Raw genomic sequence first — 17,523 nt, forward strand, 5'->3', positions numbered from 1 at the left:
CACAAGGAGGCGGAACTGGGGCGGGACTTAATAGCGGAAGGGACAGGAAGTTCGTGATTCTTGTGGCAGGATTGGGCTCCGCGCGCTCAGGGGGCGGGTCAAACAGGCGGAGGGATCCATGTTACGCGGCGCACGGCCCGTCGCCTCCATTTAAGGCGGGAGGAGCGGCGCGGGCGGCAGTTGCTGTGGTTTCCGAATTGAGGTTACGTATATTTTGTGAGAGCTGAAACTCGAGGACTTAAGAGTCTGGCTAAACTTGATCAGGCGGCCAGGAGCGCAGCTTCTCATCTTCGAACTAGGGCCGGGCCCTGCTTTCCCTTAGCCACTTGGTGCTCGTATCTAGGTCGGCTCCGGGGCGGCTGGGAAGGCCGCGGGCGAAATGTTCAAAAACACATTCCAGAGCGGCTTCCTCTCCATCCTCTACAGCATTGGCAGCAAACCCCTGCAGATCTGGGACAAAAAGGTTAGGAGCTGGGAGGCGGTGGCAGGGCGGGGTGCAGGGGCCGCGCCCCCTCCTCCGGGGGTTGGGGACGGGGTGGCGGGTAGTTGTGCCGAGTTGGAGCTCCGGGGAGGCCAGGCGGGCGCTGCTGTGACCTGTCCCCAGGCTGGTGTGACAGAGGCGCGAGGTGTGGACGTCTTGTCAGCAAGGAGGTGGGGGTTGCATGTAGGGTGAGCGTGGCTGGTGTTTAAGTGTCCTAAGGCCGTGGTGTGGTTGGGACAGTGGTCCCTCGCCACCGTCTTGACTTGATCAGTCAATTCCTGAGCCTCGGTTTCCCCATTCATATAGTGCCCATATCCTAGCGTGAAATGCATAAACTTAACTGAGGTTGCTTTGGGAACATAGAGATCAAAGAAGCTGCTGTTCACTGATTTCACAAATATTTACTGATAGCCTGTTTTGTGCCAGGCACTGTGCTGGGTGCAAGACACAGAGTCTTTGTTCCAGGCATCCTCATAGGGTCAAAGCCAGAAGGCAGTTATGTTTGGATTTGATTCATTCGCTCCTTTCCTTCCAGTGATCTCAAACAAGGTAGAAGTTGGTGCCCTTTGGCACCTGCTCCACATTCGTTGCTACTGGGGTCTGTGCTGTGCCTTCCGTGCTTGATGTCTACATCAGGAAAATTGCAAAATGGTGATAAAGTTTTGTTTGGAGTAGTAAGCTCAGAGCCAAGTACCAGCCTCGTTATTTTTATTGAGGTATCCACTGCATAACACTTTCACTGACCCCAGGAGATGATGACCCTGCCCTTCGTCTCCTTTTTGGAGGTACTGAGTAGGGGACATGTGTGTCTAGCATGCTGTGAGTTGGTCTGCATTTTATGACTTCGTTATTTCATTTCTCATGCATGTTCGCTGTCAGCGGTACCCTCCCCCTCCCTTTTTTAAGTTAAGACAGGTACTCTATTGTGAAAGACAGGTGATTCCTCAGGGGACAACGGAAAGAAGTGGTATGTTGAACAGTGTTTTTATAGAGATGGATGTGGAATCATCTACATAAGCAGTTTATGGGTAATGAAGTCAAGAATCTTGGATTTCATCTCAGAACAAATCTTTGTCTTCCCATATCCCCAGATAAGCATTTTGGGCCACCCAGAGATTGAGAGAGAACACAGATAGCCTTTTGCCTGTCATCACTAGGGATATCTGCATTTCCAAAGAAGCATTGAGGGTGGTATGTTCTTTTTTTTTTTTTTTTAAGATTTTTATTTATTTATTTGACAGAGAGAGATCACAAGTAGGCAGAGAGGCAGGCAGAGAGAGAGAGGGGGAAGCAGGCTCCCTGCTGAGCAGAGAGCCTGATGCGGGGCTCGATCCCAGGACCCTGAGATCATGACCCGAGCGGAAGGCAGAGGTCCAACCCACTGAGCCACCCAGGTGCCCCGAGGGTGGTATGTTCTTAATGTCATTTTTGTAAGATAGTTGAAAGAGCTGAGTATAGTGGGTTGATTGAGCCTTTTGCTTATCTGAAAAACTGACCAGCTTTCCTCTTTCATAGTGCTTCTATCCACAAGTTCAGGCTAATACCAAGAGTATTACACAGGAAAGCAGTTCCTTAATTTTTTCCCCTACATTACTGAGGTTTTTCAGTTCCATGGTTTTGTTCACATTATAATAAACACTGTAAACTCTAAATCGCATCTCTGCAAAGAGAACTTGGAGTGAATGTACCTGAGAACTTTGTAAGGATGATGGCTTCCCGGCTGCGGCTTGACTTAGTTACGGACTGTCATGGAGAGAGTGGCCTTGTGTGCCACTGAACATGGAGTTGTAACAAAAGTGTCAATATGAGGCAATCAAACTAGAGAATGCGACCTAATCTAAGAGGGGTTTACAGAGCAGATCAGAGAACGTACTAACCCTGAAAAAATTCCAGGGGTGGCGAGACCTTAGCATTTCTAGTAGGTGAAACTTACCAGAGTTGTCCATTTTAACCCTTCCAGAGCTTGGTCTTCTGTAGTGTGTTTTATTTTTCAAATGCAGCTTTTTGATTAGTCAACATGTTTACACACGGAACATAAAAGCAAAGTAACCATGGTGCACTGTGTCCCTTAACAACGCCACTAGAGGTCAGATGGTACCCTAATGACATAAACACGTGTGAAAACATTAGAACAACTGGCAGAGTTACATGGAATAAATGAAACAGACAAAACATTTTAGAGTAACACTCATTTTAGGCAAAGTTCTTGTAATAGTAAAAGTTAAAAATTATGTTTCTACTTTTCCTATTTAGACTGAAAAGTATTTAGGGGTGAATTTTTTCCCCTGGGGCAAGAAAAGGTAAGGCAGGAAAATGGCAAGTTTGGGGTCAGATCCATAGGCTTTGTTGTATGTGTGCCTTTTCTCGGCTATATTACAAAGTCCTCAGGAAATGCTGGGAATCCAACCCAGTTGGGGAAACATAGGGAATTGGTATACTTACCAAAGATTTATTGAGCCACAGTTAAATCACTGGCACTGTATAGATTTGGGAAGATAAAAAGAGAGAAGACCATTTTCCCTGCTCTCAGGGAGTAAGGCAAAGTTGTAGTAAAGGCAAAGTCTGTTGGAGGGAGGGATGGACTGCCCACAATTATCTAGAAATGGCCCTGACCTTTGCCAGTAGGTACATATGGCTATTTTTACTATTTTGATTTCACAAACTTTACTCTTCTCCTTCTGAGTTTATGAAGACAGAATTTCTGTATTTGTTTTTTGTGAAGAATAATCTTGAAAAAATTAGGTTTGGCTTCTGTTGAGACTTTGTGTTTCCTTATGAATGTGAGGAGTGAATGCCACATTCCTTATACCAGTGAACTGGCAAACTCCATTTTCACAGGTGTGGTTACTAATATTTGTAACACCTGCGTTTATCCTACACGCCTTGAAGTTCATACTACCTCCCCCCATTCCATCTTTCAAATCTTAATTTAAACATTATTTCACTGGGAGCTTAAGTTAGGTCTCCTGTGTGCGCCTGTGGCCCTCTACAGCACACTTATGGCGGTTGCCGGTTTATTGTGTATTTCCCACTAGACTGCCAGTTCCTTAAGGGGAAGAAAAGTATTTTGCCTTGAAACCCCAGGGCTGAAGTTGGGATGGTGTGGATTTGTGTCCTGGGTCTGCCTTCTCTCCTATGTGTAACAAGTACTTACCTACTCGGTTTTCTCATTTTGTAACGATGCTACCGCCTCCCATGATTATGGAGATTAAATGAAGATGTATATAAAAAATGCTTGGCAGCAGAGTTATGGCATATAGTATTTAATAGGGTTGGAAACTGAGGAATTTGCTCAAGAGTAAGTAAGTCGTAACTGATGCTGAGGAATAGGAAGTGCAGTAAAGTCAGACTTCAGAAATTAGGATAATTTTGTTGTTGTACCAGGACTTTCCCAGTCCCAAAGCCTTAATATGGCTCTTAGGCCACACAGCACATAGTCTGGTGCCCGCTTCAACATGATCTGGTGCCCGCTTCACTGCTTCTCCAGGCTTACCTCCCCCAGGCTCCTCACCTTAGCAGTGACCTCCCACTGAACTGAAACCCATCTCGAACCTTCAGGTTTCTACACCTGCTGGTCCCTCTGCTGGGACCCACCCTGCCACTCTTCATTAGTCTCTAGGTCACAGTGCAAAGGCACTTCTTCAGGTTACATTAGTTTATATCCACTTGTCCCTCCAGGTTAAGTTCATTTGTATCCCCTTAGAGAACCTCTACTTCCTTTTCATCAGACTCCTCATACTTGAAATTAGTTTCTGAAAGTCTGTATGCCTGGCTACACTGTAAACTTCCTGACAGAGATCTCTGCAATTTTTAAAAAAAATGTTACTTATTTGAGAGCATGAGAGGGAGGGCAGAGGGGAGGGGCAGAGGGAGAGAGTCTCAAGAGGACTCCCCGCTGAGCCAGAGGCTGAAGCGGGGCTTGATCCCACGACCCTGAGATCATAACCTGAGCCGAAACCAAGAGTCTGGACCTTAACCGACTGTACCACCCAGGAGCCCCAAGACCCCGGCTGAGGAGAAATTAGGGATTTCTTGATGTTCCCTTAACTTTTGGAACCAGCAAATACTACATTTACTAAAGGACTTTTTTGTTTAATGTAGACATTACTTCTGGTTTGTAAAGAAAATACCAGATGGTTCTATTCCCATTTATGCCTATATAAAACATGCAGTTTTCATATTTCACATATAAATCTAAGTCTAATATGCTAAAAGTCTACTAGATGAGAATGTTAATTTATACCAGCTTCTCTGCCTTTCTTGCCTATCACCTTGTCTTTCAGCTACTGCTGATCCTTGCCTATTCCAAAGCTAAATATTAGAACCAGACTTTGTGGTTGTTGCTGGATAGTATTAGACTCCTGTTCCCTGTTCCTAATTTTATTTATTTATTTCCCCTGTTCCCAATTTTAAAAATCAACTGTCTCCAGAAAGGTAGTTTCTACACCCAGTTTTTAATTAACAAACCTTACCGGTATATTGTTAAAATGCTGCAGTTTCCAGTAGTAGAGGCAAGGGCATTTGGGCAGGAAGGTAGTACAACTGTTTGTTTGGTGGGTTTTTTGTGGTTTTTTTTTTTGTTGTTGTTGTTTTTTTTTTTTTTTGAAGACTTTCCCTGGATCAGTCTGATGATGTTTATTATTCTGAGTGACAGCTTTTACTATAATTGGGCAAAGGCATAGGTTTTGGTTATACTTGCCCTTGCAAGGAATTGCTAGGGAGACTGGTTAACGATGCACTTAATTGACCCATTGGAGCCTGCAAAGCCCAAGCCTTGAGGCAGAGCTATGCCCAGCTCTCCCCACAGAGGTCTCCCTCTGCCTGCTTTCAGACTCAGTTCCCAGCCCCTAGCTGCCAGCAGAAACTTTCCTGCTGAAATGGACAGCTCTAATGGCTTAATGTAAATTGGAACATGTGTCATTAAGACTAGGATGCCAGATGGCTGAGGGCTCAGCTGTCCGCCAGGATAAGTGGGTGGAGCCAGAGAAATGAAAGGTGGGGGTAGGGAATGCATACAACTCATGTGTTATTTTTAAAACACTTGAAGAAATATGGAGCATTGGCCAGCTTCCTCCCTATCCCGGGAGTACTTTTTTCCCCTCAGCTTGACCCTCCTCCCTGGAGCTACATTGAAAAAAAAAAAAAAAAAAAAAATCAGTGTTCTTTATTAGTTGCCCCAGCAACCATGGAAAGCCTGGGAGAGTGATTGCAAGAAGGGCTTGAAGGTTCCCTTTCTGGTATCTGTCTGCAGGGGCTGAGAACCATTCTCATTTGTAATAGCTAGTAGCCTGGGTTCTGTAGCTCATAGCTTGGGGGTGGTGATGTGGGGGGTGTGGTAGGTGGGGGTAGGGAGTTAATGGAAAAAAAAAAAAAAGATTGGCTTTGTTTATTTTTTGGAGGAATGAAACACTTGTAGCCCACACCTTGATAGTGGGAGTGTGTCATAAAATAAAAAAGAATTGACAAGTCAACAATTGGCACTATCTCATTTAGAGAGGGAAGTAGAATAAACCCACTTCCACCGTAAGCAATAAATGCTGACCAGTTCATTTTGTCTTCATTTCAAAGCCAGGCCTGCTTAGCGACCTCTGAACTGGAAGGAGCTGAGGAAAGGAAGTCAATGCTTTCTGAGGCCGTGTATCTTGTTATATGTGTTTGTCAGAAGCTCGACTGAGGAGGAGGGGGTGGCTTCCTGGAAGACCTTTACAATTTGAGGCAGAGACAGGGAGATTGCCAGGGAGGGTGGTTGGGAGGACTTGCCCCAAATTGTCCACCCCCTTTTCCCTTTGATCCTAATTTTAGAACCTAGAGAGGTTTGAGGAGGGGTCCTGTAAGTGCTCATTATCTCTGGTTAATTGCGCCCCCACCCCACCCCTCTTTTCCAGTGAGCATTTGCAGTGAGTATTTTTCCAGTGTGTATTTGACTTAATAAAGGAGAAAAATCATAATCCACTAACAAATCAACTTAATTTGATTTCAGAGCTCTGGCAGCTCATGATATGAGAATACCTAAAACTCCAGAGAGACTAGTGGCATTCCTTTGAAAAAGCTGCCTTTTTTCCTGACTTCTCTTGTTTTATGGACTACGTTAATTTTGTAAGAATTAAGTCTGTGAGTGTGGTGGTTGATGTATGCTGAGAGAAATTTTCCTTTAGGAAATTATTGAAAGTCTAGCTAAAAATGAGCTTGCCTCTGGGGTAAAAGCAGAAGAGAATACACCAAGTCTGTTTTGACTTCCAGTCTGTTGGCTTCTGTGTGCAATGTAAGGCATTGTTTTCTTCTGTAAAGACTTGAATAATCACATTTGCTGGAGTGAAGTCATCTGCTATAAACTTTGAGATGGGCAGAAGCAAGTTTCCTAACATTTCTTCCCTGTGAAATCTGGCTGGGCTTTCTGGAGCTGAGAAATAATTATTGTGCTGGGAGAGACCTTCAGAAGACCTAAGATTTGAGGCCATGCTTTCAAGCAGTGTTGGGTAAATTGCAACAAGTTGCCTTTTAGCTGTCCTTTAGCCCTTAATCTTTTCAAGTTAACCATCTGTTTGATGTTGCATTATGTACCTTTTAAAGAAAGGATGAAGTTATATTAGATGTAACTATAATTATATTAGAACAATTAGAGGTATGTTATAAAATTAGTGTTTGTGTCTTGTTGGAATACTGGCAGCTCTTAGCAATGTGACTGCATCATGTTATTTGGAAATGGAAATAATTTCTTGTTTGATTCCTCCTTCACCAAAAAGTCAGCTTGATTTTCCCCAGCAGCTGTGGGCTAGCAAACAGAGGAGGAATATTGCCACTTCGTGTTTTTTGCTTCGTGAATATTGCCAGAGTGTTTATATGGGGGATGAGGTGGGCAGTGTTGGCATCTGGTACACAGACCCAGGGCTTTGTGCTCTTAATCTCCCTGGGAAAGAGGCCCAGAATTCGAAGCAGGAGGGCATTGGGTGTCGCCAGCTTTGTTTGAGAAGCACTTCAATGTGACATTTGTGTCTTAAGAACCTAAGAAATGCTGCATTGGCAGAGATCTGGGGCCCGTTCACCATGCATTCTGTCTCGGATAATGGGCACCAAAGGCTGATTTGTGGGAAAGCATTCTTCACGCTGGCAGCTTCCCGGGCTTTGTGACATACCCCAGGCTCTCTGGCTTCCTATAATAGTCCATGGTGGATGTGTTATCCAGGAATTTTTAAAAAATCCTCCTTGAATCTATTCATCCTTGCCAACTCTCAGGGTGACAAATTCCAGAAGTCAGCAAATATTTGAATGCTTAGTTTATGCCTAGCATAGTACTAAGCATTGTAGAAGATACTTAATACTTGATCCCTACCTTTGAGCTTAGACTTTTTCGAGGAGGCAAGACTCAGTTGTATCTTTCAGGAGGAGATGGGCGGTAGTAATATCTGATCTCACATGGGAATACCAAGCACACCGTAAGTGGATCAAATTCATAGTAACAGAGGTCATAGAGACTGAGGTCTAAACACAAAATGCCATATTATTAATGACCAGTTTTGAAAAATAGAACTGTCAGACTTGACACTGTACTCTCTCTTAATATGCAAGCCCAATGGAAACCAAAGGATTGAGTCATTGACCATGACAGGCCAGTACAGCCATTTTCACTATACCTGGAAAAAGACTACATGATTTTGGAGCATACTGTTCTAAAGCTGGTAAATCTTTTTCATTTGTGAATACATTCAGCCCTGATAGGCCAGCCCTGTGTCGAAAATGCCTGTGCCTTTCTCTGCTCCGTCCATATTAGGTACTTCCAAGTTTAGAGCTTGAAGGTAATTCTGCTTTCCTGAATTATTTTGAGAAGGGAAATCCATATTGAGTATTGATCTCTCCCCATATTATACCTCCTACATATGCAGCAGACAGTACAAGACAATGTGGGCTGAGGTGCTAAATTAAGACCTCTAGGCTACATGAGCCAGACAGACAAATCAGAAAGAAGAGAGGTCGGTGTGGGATGAAATGCTAAAGAAGGCTTCTGTGTATGGCAAAGATGGGACTTGAATTCTTACTTTAGAAAGTTGAAATTTAGGGGCACTTGGGTGGCTCACTCATTAAACGTCTGCCTTTGGCTTAGGCCATGATCCCAGGGTCCTGCAATTGAGCCCCACATTGGGCTCCCTGCTCAGCAGGAAGCCTGCTTCTCCCTCTCCCACTCCCCCTGTTTGTGTTCCTGCTCTTGCTGTCTCTCTGTCAAATAAATAAATAAAATATTTTTTAAAAAATAATTGAAATTTAAGAGACTCCTTTTTTTTTTCTTTAAAGATTTTATTTGTCTATTTGACAGACAGAGATCACAAGTAGGCAGAGAGTCAGGCAGAGAGAAAGGAGGAAGCAGGCTCCCCGCTGAGCAGAGAGTCCGATGCGGGGCTGGATCCCAGGACCCTGAGATCATGAACTGAGCTGAAAGCAGAGGCTTTAACCCACTGAGCCACCCAGGCGCCCCGAAATTTAAGAGACTCTTAACGACTGAGAACAAACTGAGGGTTGTTGGAGGGAAGTGGGTGGGGATGAGCTAGCTGGTGACGGCATTAAGGAGGGCACTTGTGATGACACTGGGGGTCGTATCCCCCCAGTGCAGTGATGCATTGAATTCTACTCCTGAAACCAGTATTACACTGTGTTAACTAACTAGAATTTAAATGAAAAAAGAAAGAAAGCAACTTAAAAAAAATGGGAATTTAGGGAACAGAAGGTAGGGAAACGGGAAGTAGGAGCACAGTACTAAGCATTGTAGAAGATAGAAATGATGCTCCATACTGAGGGCGGAATGCTTTCATGTTTTGGTTGCCACCCTCCTTCTCAGTGGCACCCAGCATTCGTCCTTTCTGGCGAGAGTGCGTCAGGCAGTGCGGGGGCTGTGGAAAGCCTGGTCGTTCATCCTGACTCTCTCAGGATCCTTGTTTGTGTTCCCCAGGTGTCAGTGTCCACGTCTGTGAAATACCAGCTACCTTGTGATTTTGGTTGTCGTTTGGACTAAGAGAATGTAGATGAGTGTCCTCGTGCCCAATGTGTACAACATTGTCCTGGCAGATGGATTGCCAGCTCACCTGCAGTTCCTGTGCTGGCTGATGGGACCCTGTAGAGAGGGAATATCATGGCTTGCTGACACATAAGCTCAGTATGCCATGTCACACGGTTCTGTCATGCCCCGAGGGCTACTGTGGTCTCCTTTAAATGGTTCCATTTGGCCTTCAAAATCTTAACAAAGTTATTGCCAAATATTTCAGTACTGATCAGTTTAATTTTTTTCATTGTAGGTACGGAATGGCCACATCAAAAGAATCACTGATAATGACATCCAGTCCCTGGTGCTAGAGATTGAAGGAACAAATGTCAGGTAGGCAGTCCCTCTGTTCGCCCAGAGACACTGTGCTGGCGAGGCAGTGCATGGTAGGGTTCATAGAGCACAGACCGTGGGGCCGATGACCTGGTGGGGATCCAGCTCTGCTACTCACACCTTGCCTTGGGCAAGTTACTTAAGCCCTCAGGCCTCAGTTTCCTCACCTGTAAAATAGGGATAATGGGGTTATTGTGAAGATTGAGTAAGTGAATTGTGTGTAAACACATTTAGCACCTGCTCAGCCTGTAGTAAGTGCTGTGGGTTAGTTATATTATTATTAATACTTGACCAAGGCATGTGGACATGCGTGGAGGGATGGCACTAATCATCCAGTGGGTGACCTGGGCCACAGTGCGGTTTTCCCAGTTATTGTGGTCTTAGTTTGGGTTTTCTATTATTGGATGGCTCTCTTAGACCAGAGGGGAGTCGTCCTTACTGGAGGAAATTGCTCAGCTTGCCAGCCAGGCTTTGTTTTTCAGGTATTTTCTTGTTGATGTCTAGCTATGTATGAAGCTTGTGTTTTGGAGTCCAGCATTTTTTCTTTTTTCTAAAGCATCAGGATTGAGGGATTATTGGATGATATGTCTGGATCTTCTAGATTTACTCTCCAGTTTACCTCTTGGACCACGTGTTTTTGTGGTGCGTCCCACAGAAGAAAAGGCAACCTGTGTGTTTATCAGTGTCTCCTCTCTCTGTAGCACCACATACATCACATGTCCTGCAGACCCAAAGAAGACGCTGGGGATTAAACTTCCCTTCCTCGTCATGATTATCAAAAATCTGAAGAAATATTTTACCTTTGAAGTACAGGTTAGTAGATGGACTTGTGTATACTCTTAGCTCTACCAGAGGGATAACCTGTCAACTTGCAAGAGAAAGTAGTTCTAGGAAATTATACTTATTCTTTTGTGTGTCTTTTCTGCCTCTGCTAGACACTTGGTGCAGCCATTATTATTACAACATAAATTTGGTATTAGTAACCAAACTTTAATGCCAAGTTTTTAAAGCAGCAGCAAGCACCTAGGAAGTCCGAACGATAGCTATGGGATCACAAAGCTTGAAGGTTAGAGTGTGTCCGTTCACTGCTGGTTATTGTTGGTCTTCGTTGTAGTACTTGTGATTTTTCAATGGAAGAATGTTTATGAAATCATTCTAAGGTCTGTGGGCCCTCGGCTGTGTCATGTGCCCTAAAGCAGCTGATGTCTCAGCAACTGACAAGATAAACTTGCTGCTTCCGGGCCATCTGCATCCAGTGTGACCTGTATCTGGTCTGTTTATTCTCCCTTGGGCCTCAGCCTTGGGAAACCAGGCGGTGGGAGTTCAGTGCCTTGCGTCACCAAGGTTGTCTGCCTCTTCCAAAGTAGAGTTACTGTGGCTCTTTTTCTGTGTTTCATAGGTACTAGATGACAAGAATGTGCGTCGGCGGTTTCGGGCGAGTAACTACCAGAGCACCACCCGAGTCAAACCCTTCATCTGTACCATGCCCATGCGGTTGGATGATGGCTGGAACCAGATTCAGTTCAATCTGTCAGACTTCACTAGGCGGGCGTACGGCACAAATTATATCGAGACCCTAAGAGTGCAGGTACTAGCTCCTTTCCTGATGGAGGCCTGAACAGGAGAGGGGAGTGTGCTCTGCCTGCTGCTGGCTTGTGACTCTTGTGATAGAACAGTGTGGCTTTCTGGTTGAGGAGCCCAAGTCACTGTCCAGAGGGCTCAGAAAGATCCAGGACACATTCAGGGGTCTGCTCAGATATAGTGGGAGAGCAGAGCAAGCAAAATATCCCTCTTGTCTGAACCCACCCCAAGCCATGCTGAGGAGATGCCAAAGAGAGGAAGCTTTGACAGCATCATGGGAGGGGCTCCGGGAGAAGCAAGAAAAGAGGAAGGCCAATCATATTTTGTTTCCTTTTTTTTTAAAGACAAGGATGTCATACATCCTGCCTTTTTTTTTTTTTAAAGATTTTATTTATTTATGTATTTATTTGTCAGAGAGAGAGAGAGCACACAAGCAGGCAGAGTGGTAGACAGAGGCAGAGAGAGAAGCAGGCTCCCTGCCGAGCAAGGAGCCCCATGCGGGACTCGATCCCAGGACCCTGGGATCATGACCTGAGCCGAAGGCAGTGGCTTAACCAAATGAGCCACCCAGGCGTCCCCATTTTTTTTTTTTCTTAAAATCAGTCTTATACCCACAGATTCATGCAAACTGTCGCATCCGACGGGTTTACTTCTCAGACAGACTCTACTCAGAAGATGAACTGCCAGCAGAGTTCAAACTGTATCTCCCAGTTCAGAACAAAGCAAAGGTAAGGCGGCTTTCCTTGGAGGAGGCCAGACGGTGAGTTGGGGAATCCGGAAAGTGGGCTCTTCTGAGGTCAGCCGCAGAGCCTCTCCATGTTGACATCGGGGCTGGAGCACTTTTCATCCTAAGATCGTCCTAAGGTCTCCTTCCACCATCACCACTGAATCAGGATCAGTCCTGTGAAATGTTCTGTTACTGCTGTCCCCACCTCTGCAAGGTGGTCCTGCCCCTCCCTGCTTCCTGCTCATAAGCCTTCCTTGGAGAATGTCTTCCATCCGAACCTCTTTAGTGGCCCATCGGTCTCCTCTGACAAAATGGCAGCCGCTTACGTGCCTGACTGCTGCCGACATTATTCATTTCCGCACAGCCCAGTGTCCCCTGCAGTGTCACCAGAGTCGGGGTGGGTGGTTCGTGTCATTGGCACTGATCATCTATTTTCTGATAACTTAAACTGATGCTTCTTCTGTTTGTTTCTTTTTCTCCAGCAATAATTGAATGCAACTCAAGGGATAGCCCCTGGACATGGCTCTTAGTTTAAAAAGGAAACTGTCTGGAGGACAATGTAAAAAACAACAACAACAACAAAACAAAAACACAGATATTCCTATTAGTTTACTGTGCTGTGGTTCTTTTATCTATTACTAGGTGTCCCCTGTTGTGGACACCAGTGACCATGCCATAATGCCATAATTGCATTGTAAGTACAGCGAGGAATAAGCCGTCCTTCGGAACATGAATGGTGGAGTTTATCCTGCTGCCTGCCTCAGTGTGTGGGGAGATACACTTACCAGGAACTTACAGATTTAAAGATGTCCTATAAGGCAACTTCAGACCAATATTTCTTCCTACGGTTTATTCATTGTTTTATATATTATCTAAATATATGTATATGCTGTGTAATACTCATAATCCAGAAATGAATAAAATACTATATTCTTGGTTTGTAAATTTGTTTTTAGTTTATCTTTTTAAATATACTTTTTTCCTTTATGATGTGAAGATAGAACTCTTTCCAAAGAACATCCCCTACACTCATGCTCTGGAGTAGCTTGCAGTAAGCACGTAAAGAACAAGACAGATCTGTAGATGCTGATGCAGAACAACTCCCAAGATAAACTAAATGGAAAAAAATTTGCCCACCATATGACCAGTAGAGTCATTTTACTAGGGTTTAGGGCCCATGTCAAGCTTAAGACAAAGTGGCATCTAGTCTAGATGGCTCTTTTTTTTTTAGTTCTTTTTATTATCTATTTATTTATTTTCTTATTTATTTAAGAGAGAGTTGGGGGAGCAGAGGATGAGGGAATCTGAAGCAGACTGAGCTGAGTGTAGAGCCCGAGGCAGAGCTTGATCTCACTACCCTGATACCACGACCTGAGCCCAAATCAAGAGGCAGACAGTCAGCGGAGCCACCCCGGCACCCCGCGAATGCTCTTAAATACTCCAGGAAGTTGTCGTATTGGAGCTGCACATGCTGTTCTATAACAGCACGCCCAGTGTCTCTCAGCCTGGCAGCCACTCCCCATGTCCCTGTGTGAGCTCCAGATGAAGTGCTTGCCTTGGATTTAGTGACTTAGAAGAAAAGTGTTTCTTTAAACACTTGAATCACGAGAACTGAAACCGTACCCCACTTTCCCTGCTCACACTTCTTCTTGGGCATATGCTTGGTTAGTGGAATGACAGACCCTGGCACAAATAGTTACATATAGAAAAGTGAAACACTTAGATGATGTAGCTCTACCCCATGCAACATTTCTGGGGAAAGCAGTCTGGGGGCAGAGCAGGGCATGTGCAGATACACCTGGTCTTGAGGGATACAGCAGAACTACTCCTGGCATCCAGAGAGAATAGTTACTGTATCGTGTAGGATTCTTGGACGATTAAAAAAAAAGTTTTTGAAAAGTAATATTTATGTAACAAGAATTCCCAAGTCAAGGAAAGAACAGGCCATACTAGATCCTGTGCTCGCCTCAGGGAACTCCCCCAGATTCAATTCTGTTCCACAGGGATGGCTCTTGAATTATGGGCACCAGCCATTTTGACTTCGACGAGAGGTATAAACAGCGCTGAATTTGGGGTGCCTGGGTGGCTCAGTGGATTAAGCTGCTGCCTTCAGCTCAGGTCATGATCTCAGGGTCCTGGGATGGAGCCCCGCATCAGGCTCTCTGCTCCGCAGGGAGCCTGCTTCCTCCTCTCTCTCTGCCTGCCTCTCTGTGTACGTGTGATCTCCCTCTCTGTCAAATAAATAAAATCTTAAAAAAAAAAAAGCGCTGATTTTGATGTTGCCGTTGCCGCCTTCTGTGAAGTTAAAAGGCAAGAAGCATTCTTCTTCCACGTCCTCATCCCCCAGAGCGTGCTGTTGGTAAGTACCATGTCTTGGAGGCAGCCAGGGGCCGGGGGCTGCATTGGGGAGGTAGAGTCTGGAGGGAAAGGGGCTCCACAGCTGCCTCTCATGCCTCACAGAGTCTTACTTCCCACAGTTGCTGAGTGCCTGACACCTACCTGGGCTCACTCAGGACTACTTTGCCCTTTTCTTTCCCTGCTAAGGATTAGACGGGAACCACCTTTCTCATGGATGCCTCCCCTCTTGACAGGCACCAGTGGGTCACACAGAGGGCCATCCACACACAAGAGACTGGGCCTCTTCTTTCAGGGCCAACCCCAGTCACAGCTGAGTGTCGTCCCACTTCTCCATCCTTAAACATACTAGCACTGCCGTTGTTAGACTCTGTGGGCCTGTCTCCTGAGCCTTTGGGGTCACATTACGGTTGGAATCCTCGGAAGTGTGTGGCGCTGGGGTGGCCAGGGACCGCAACAGTTTCTTGTCTCTGCTCACTGTACAGTGAAATCTTCCTTCCAATATGAGGTCTATTGTGGAATGAAAGATGCTTTTGTGGAGACGAGAAAACCCGGTTAACTTTCCGTCAGTCTTCAGTGCCAGGCCATCGGCGAAGTGCTCCTGGAAGTCCAGAGAAATACAGTAACACACTCTCCTCCACACACAGCCCCTTTCACCCCGAGGCACTTGTTGGACTATGTATGGGGATTACCTCACCTCCCTCTCTGGGGTGGAAGGCAGCAGCTGTTGACTTCCCAGATGCTTTACATATCCATCCGAGAGGAAGTGAGGGGGCGTTGAGGGTGATGGGATGTATTATCTAAACTGGACCCAGGCCACTGTGAATTGTGGCACCAATGACTGCAACGCCCCTTGCCCTCGGCCCTGAAGCTCGGCAGGAAGATGGCGACACCCAGTTGTGAGGCTGAGGGAAGGAGGAAAGGACAGGCCACGAGGGTCAGCGGCCTTCTTCACAGTGCTAGGATCAGAGTGACCTTAGATGATAGAAATTGAAGCAACCAGAGTTGCATTATGAGGCTCCTTGGAAGTCACAGTATGTGTTAGAAGGAATCGCTTTCCAAACGAGAGTGATAGTTAATTGTCATGAACTCAATGGCATAGATGGGCAACCACTCCCAGCAGGACTCATCTTGGCGGAGAATGGATCCACTGTGGCCCTATTTGCCACTGGCCCATTGAATGCTTTCCCTGTACCAGGCCAGCCCCCATCTGGGGCACTTCTCAGGAAGTGTGCCAGAGAACAACCTCCAAGCTGATTTCCCCAGCACCCCAGCGGCTTTAGCCAAAAGCCTCAAGTTTCGGGGAATTCACTGAGAAAGATCTTGGTGTTCTCCTTGTCTAGCCCTCTGTCCCTCCATTTACTGCTAAGGGCACTGTAGCCCAGAGAGACACGGGCTAGCCCCTCAAATACTGGCAGGGATGGAACCAGGACCTGGATTGCCTGACTGGAGTCCTGTGCCATCCCTGTCCTGGCATTGGTGGCCCCCTTCCTCCTGTGCGGCTGGCTGTGCCCTTTTGGTAGAGGGCAGTGAGAAGTCAGAGAATCCCTCCAGGTGGCTGAGCCAGGTCAGACTTGGCTGCTGGAAAGAGCTCAAGGACCATACGTAGCTCTGCCTTTGTGACGAGGGCTGGCCTGGTTGTCACTTCACAAATGCTTGTTAGTGGACCTTCAGCGACTGAGGCTAAGGGTATGAACTGGCAAGGGTAAAGGTCTGTGTTTCACTAATGGGTCACAGAAGTAGCCCATGCTCATGGGAAGTTTAAAGCACACAGAGAGTATGAAGGAAGATGGAAGTCCCAGTTTCCATTTCTGAAAATGTTTGAAGGGGCAAAGCTTTAATTATTTCACATGCATTTGTTTTACTGAATTTTTGCAGCACGGGAACAGGCCCTATTACTCTTATTTTACTGATGAGGAAACCAAGGCCCAGAGACGAACACACAGGAGCTGACACAGTGATCCCCTCGCCGGCAGAAGCTCGCAGGCTCTAGAACCCCTGCGCCGGGCTCTTAAATCACTCGACATCTTTGATCTGCTCTCTCCTCCTCAACAAAAGGCCAGATGGAGACACTTACCTCAGAGCCGGAATGCAAGAGACGCCCACGGATGACGGGGCAGGGTGGGGTGGCGGGGTGTCCCATCACTTGTGTTGTTTTCACGCTGCAGAACACAATACAGCCATGAAAACGGGCATAGAGCAGCTAAGTGCAGCCACACGGGGAGCACAACCACCACGCACAGTGCACACAGCAAAGAAGTGAGATGTAATGCACTAGGAATGGGCCCGCTTCTCTCTGATGTTCGGATAAGCCAAGCAGTGCACTGTTCTGGAGGCACTGAGGACCAGCTGTCGCTAGTGACAGGCCGGGGACTGAGTACCTCCAAATTCAGGGGACTGCTTTACGGGGGGTGGGGCTGGGGCAGGAGTGATGGGAGAGGTGCTGCCAGGGCTTTATTCCAAGGGCCACCAAGGGCTTTATTCCCTGACCTGGGCGGTTGTTTGCGCATGGATATTTGCTTCAGTACAATTTGAATTACATGCACTGTTGAATACACCCTTCTGATTATATCTCTCATTTTTAAAAAGGTCAAATTTAGATTACTTAGCCCTGGCCTATTAATATTAAAATGCAGGCTCTTGGGGCCCAGCTCATTAAGATGCAGATTCTCTCGCAGTTGATCTAAATCTGGCCCAGAAATGTGAACACCTTCCCCTGGTGATTTTTGGTCTTTCTGCACTGGAGAAGCTGCTCCAAGTTGGAGTGAACAAGAATTGAGTGCGGAGAGGCCCAGTGCTGGAAAGGAAGGAAAGCATAAAGCAAAGCACCCCTCAAGCTTTAAGTTCCTTTTATGCAAAATTCTAGTATGTCACTTACATCTCTGCCCCTTTTCCAGAACCTGGAAATATGGAGTCCTATAATGCAAACCGCCGATGCCTCTGGGCTGTGGGGAGGCCCTCTAGATCATAAATCCACAAGGCACTGAACAGCTGGATGGAGCACGAGCCTTGGAAAAA

The 17,523-nt window shown here is 46.1% G+C and overlaps 1 protein-coding gene across 1 annotated transcript; it reads left to right on the forward strand.

Annotated features, from left to right (window-relative positions):
- The first annotated feature begins 162 nt into the window (after window positions 1-162).
- Window positions 163-12,726, forward strand: CFAP20 (cilia and flagella associated protein 20). Its single transcript, XM_045986856.1, has 6 exons — window positions 163-463; window positions 9,763-9,842; window positions 10,544-10,655; window positions 11,242-11,430; window positions 12,041-12,151; window positions 12,633-12,726. The coding sequence occupies exons 1-6, from the start codon at window positions 380-382 to the stop codon at window positions 12,636-12,638; spliced, it is 582 nt and encodes a 193-aa protein (XP_045842812.1). The 5' UTR covers window positions 163-379; the 3' UTR covers window positions 12,639-12,726.
- The last annotated feature ends 4,797 nt before the right edge of the window (window positions 12,727-17,523 follow it).

The sequence above is a fragment of the Meles meles genome, chromosome 19 (assembly GCF_922984935.1).
Source record: "Meles meles chromosome 19, mMelMel3.1 paternal haplotype, whole genome shotgun sequence".
NCBI classification, from domain to species: Eukaryota; Metazoa; Chordata; class Mammalia; order Carnivora; family Mustelidae; genus Meles; species Meles meles.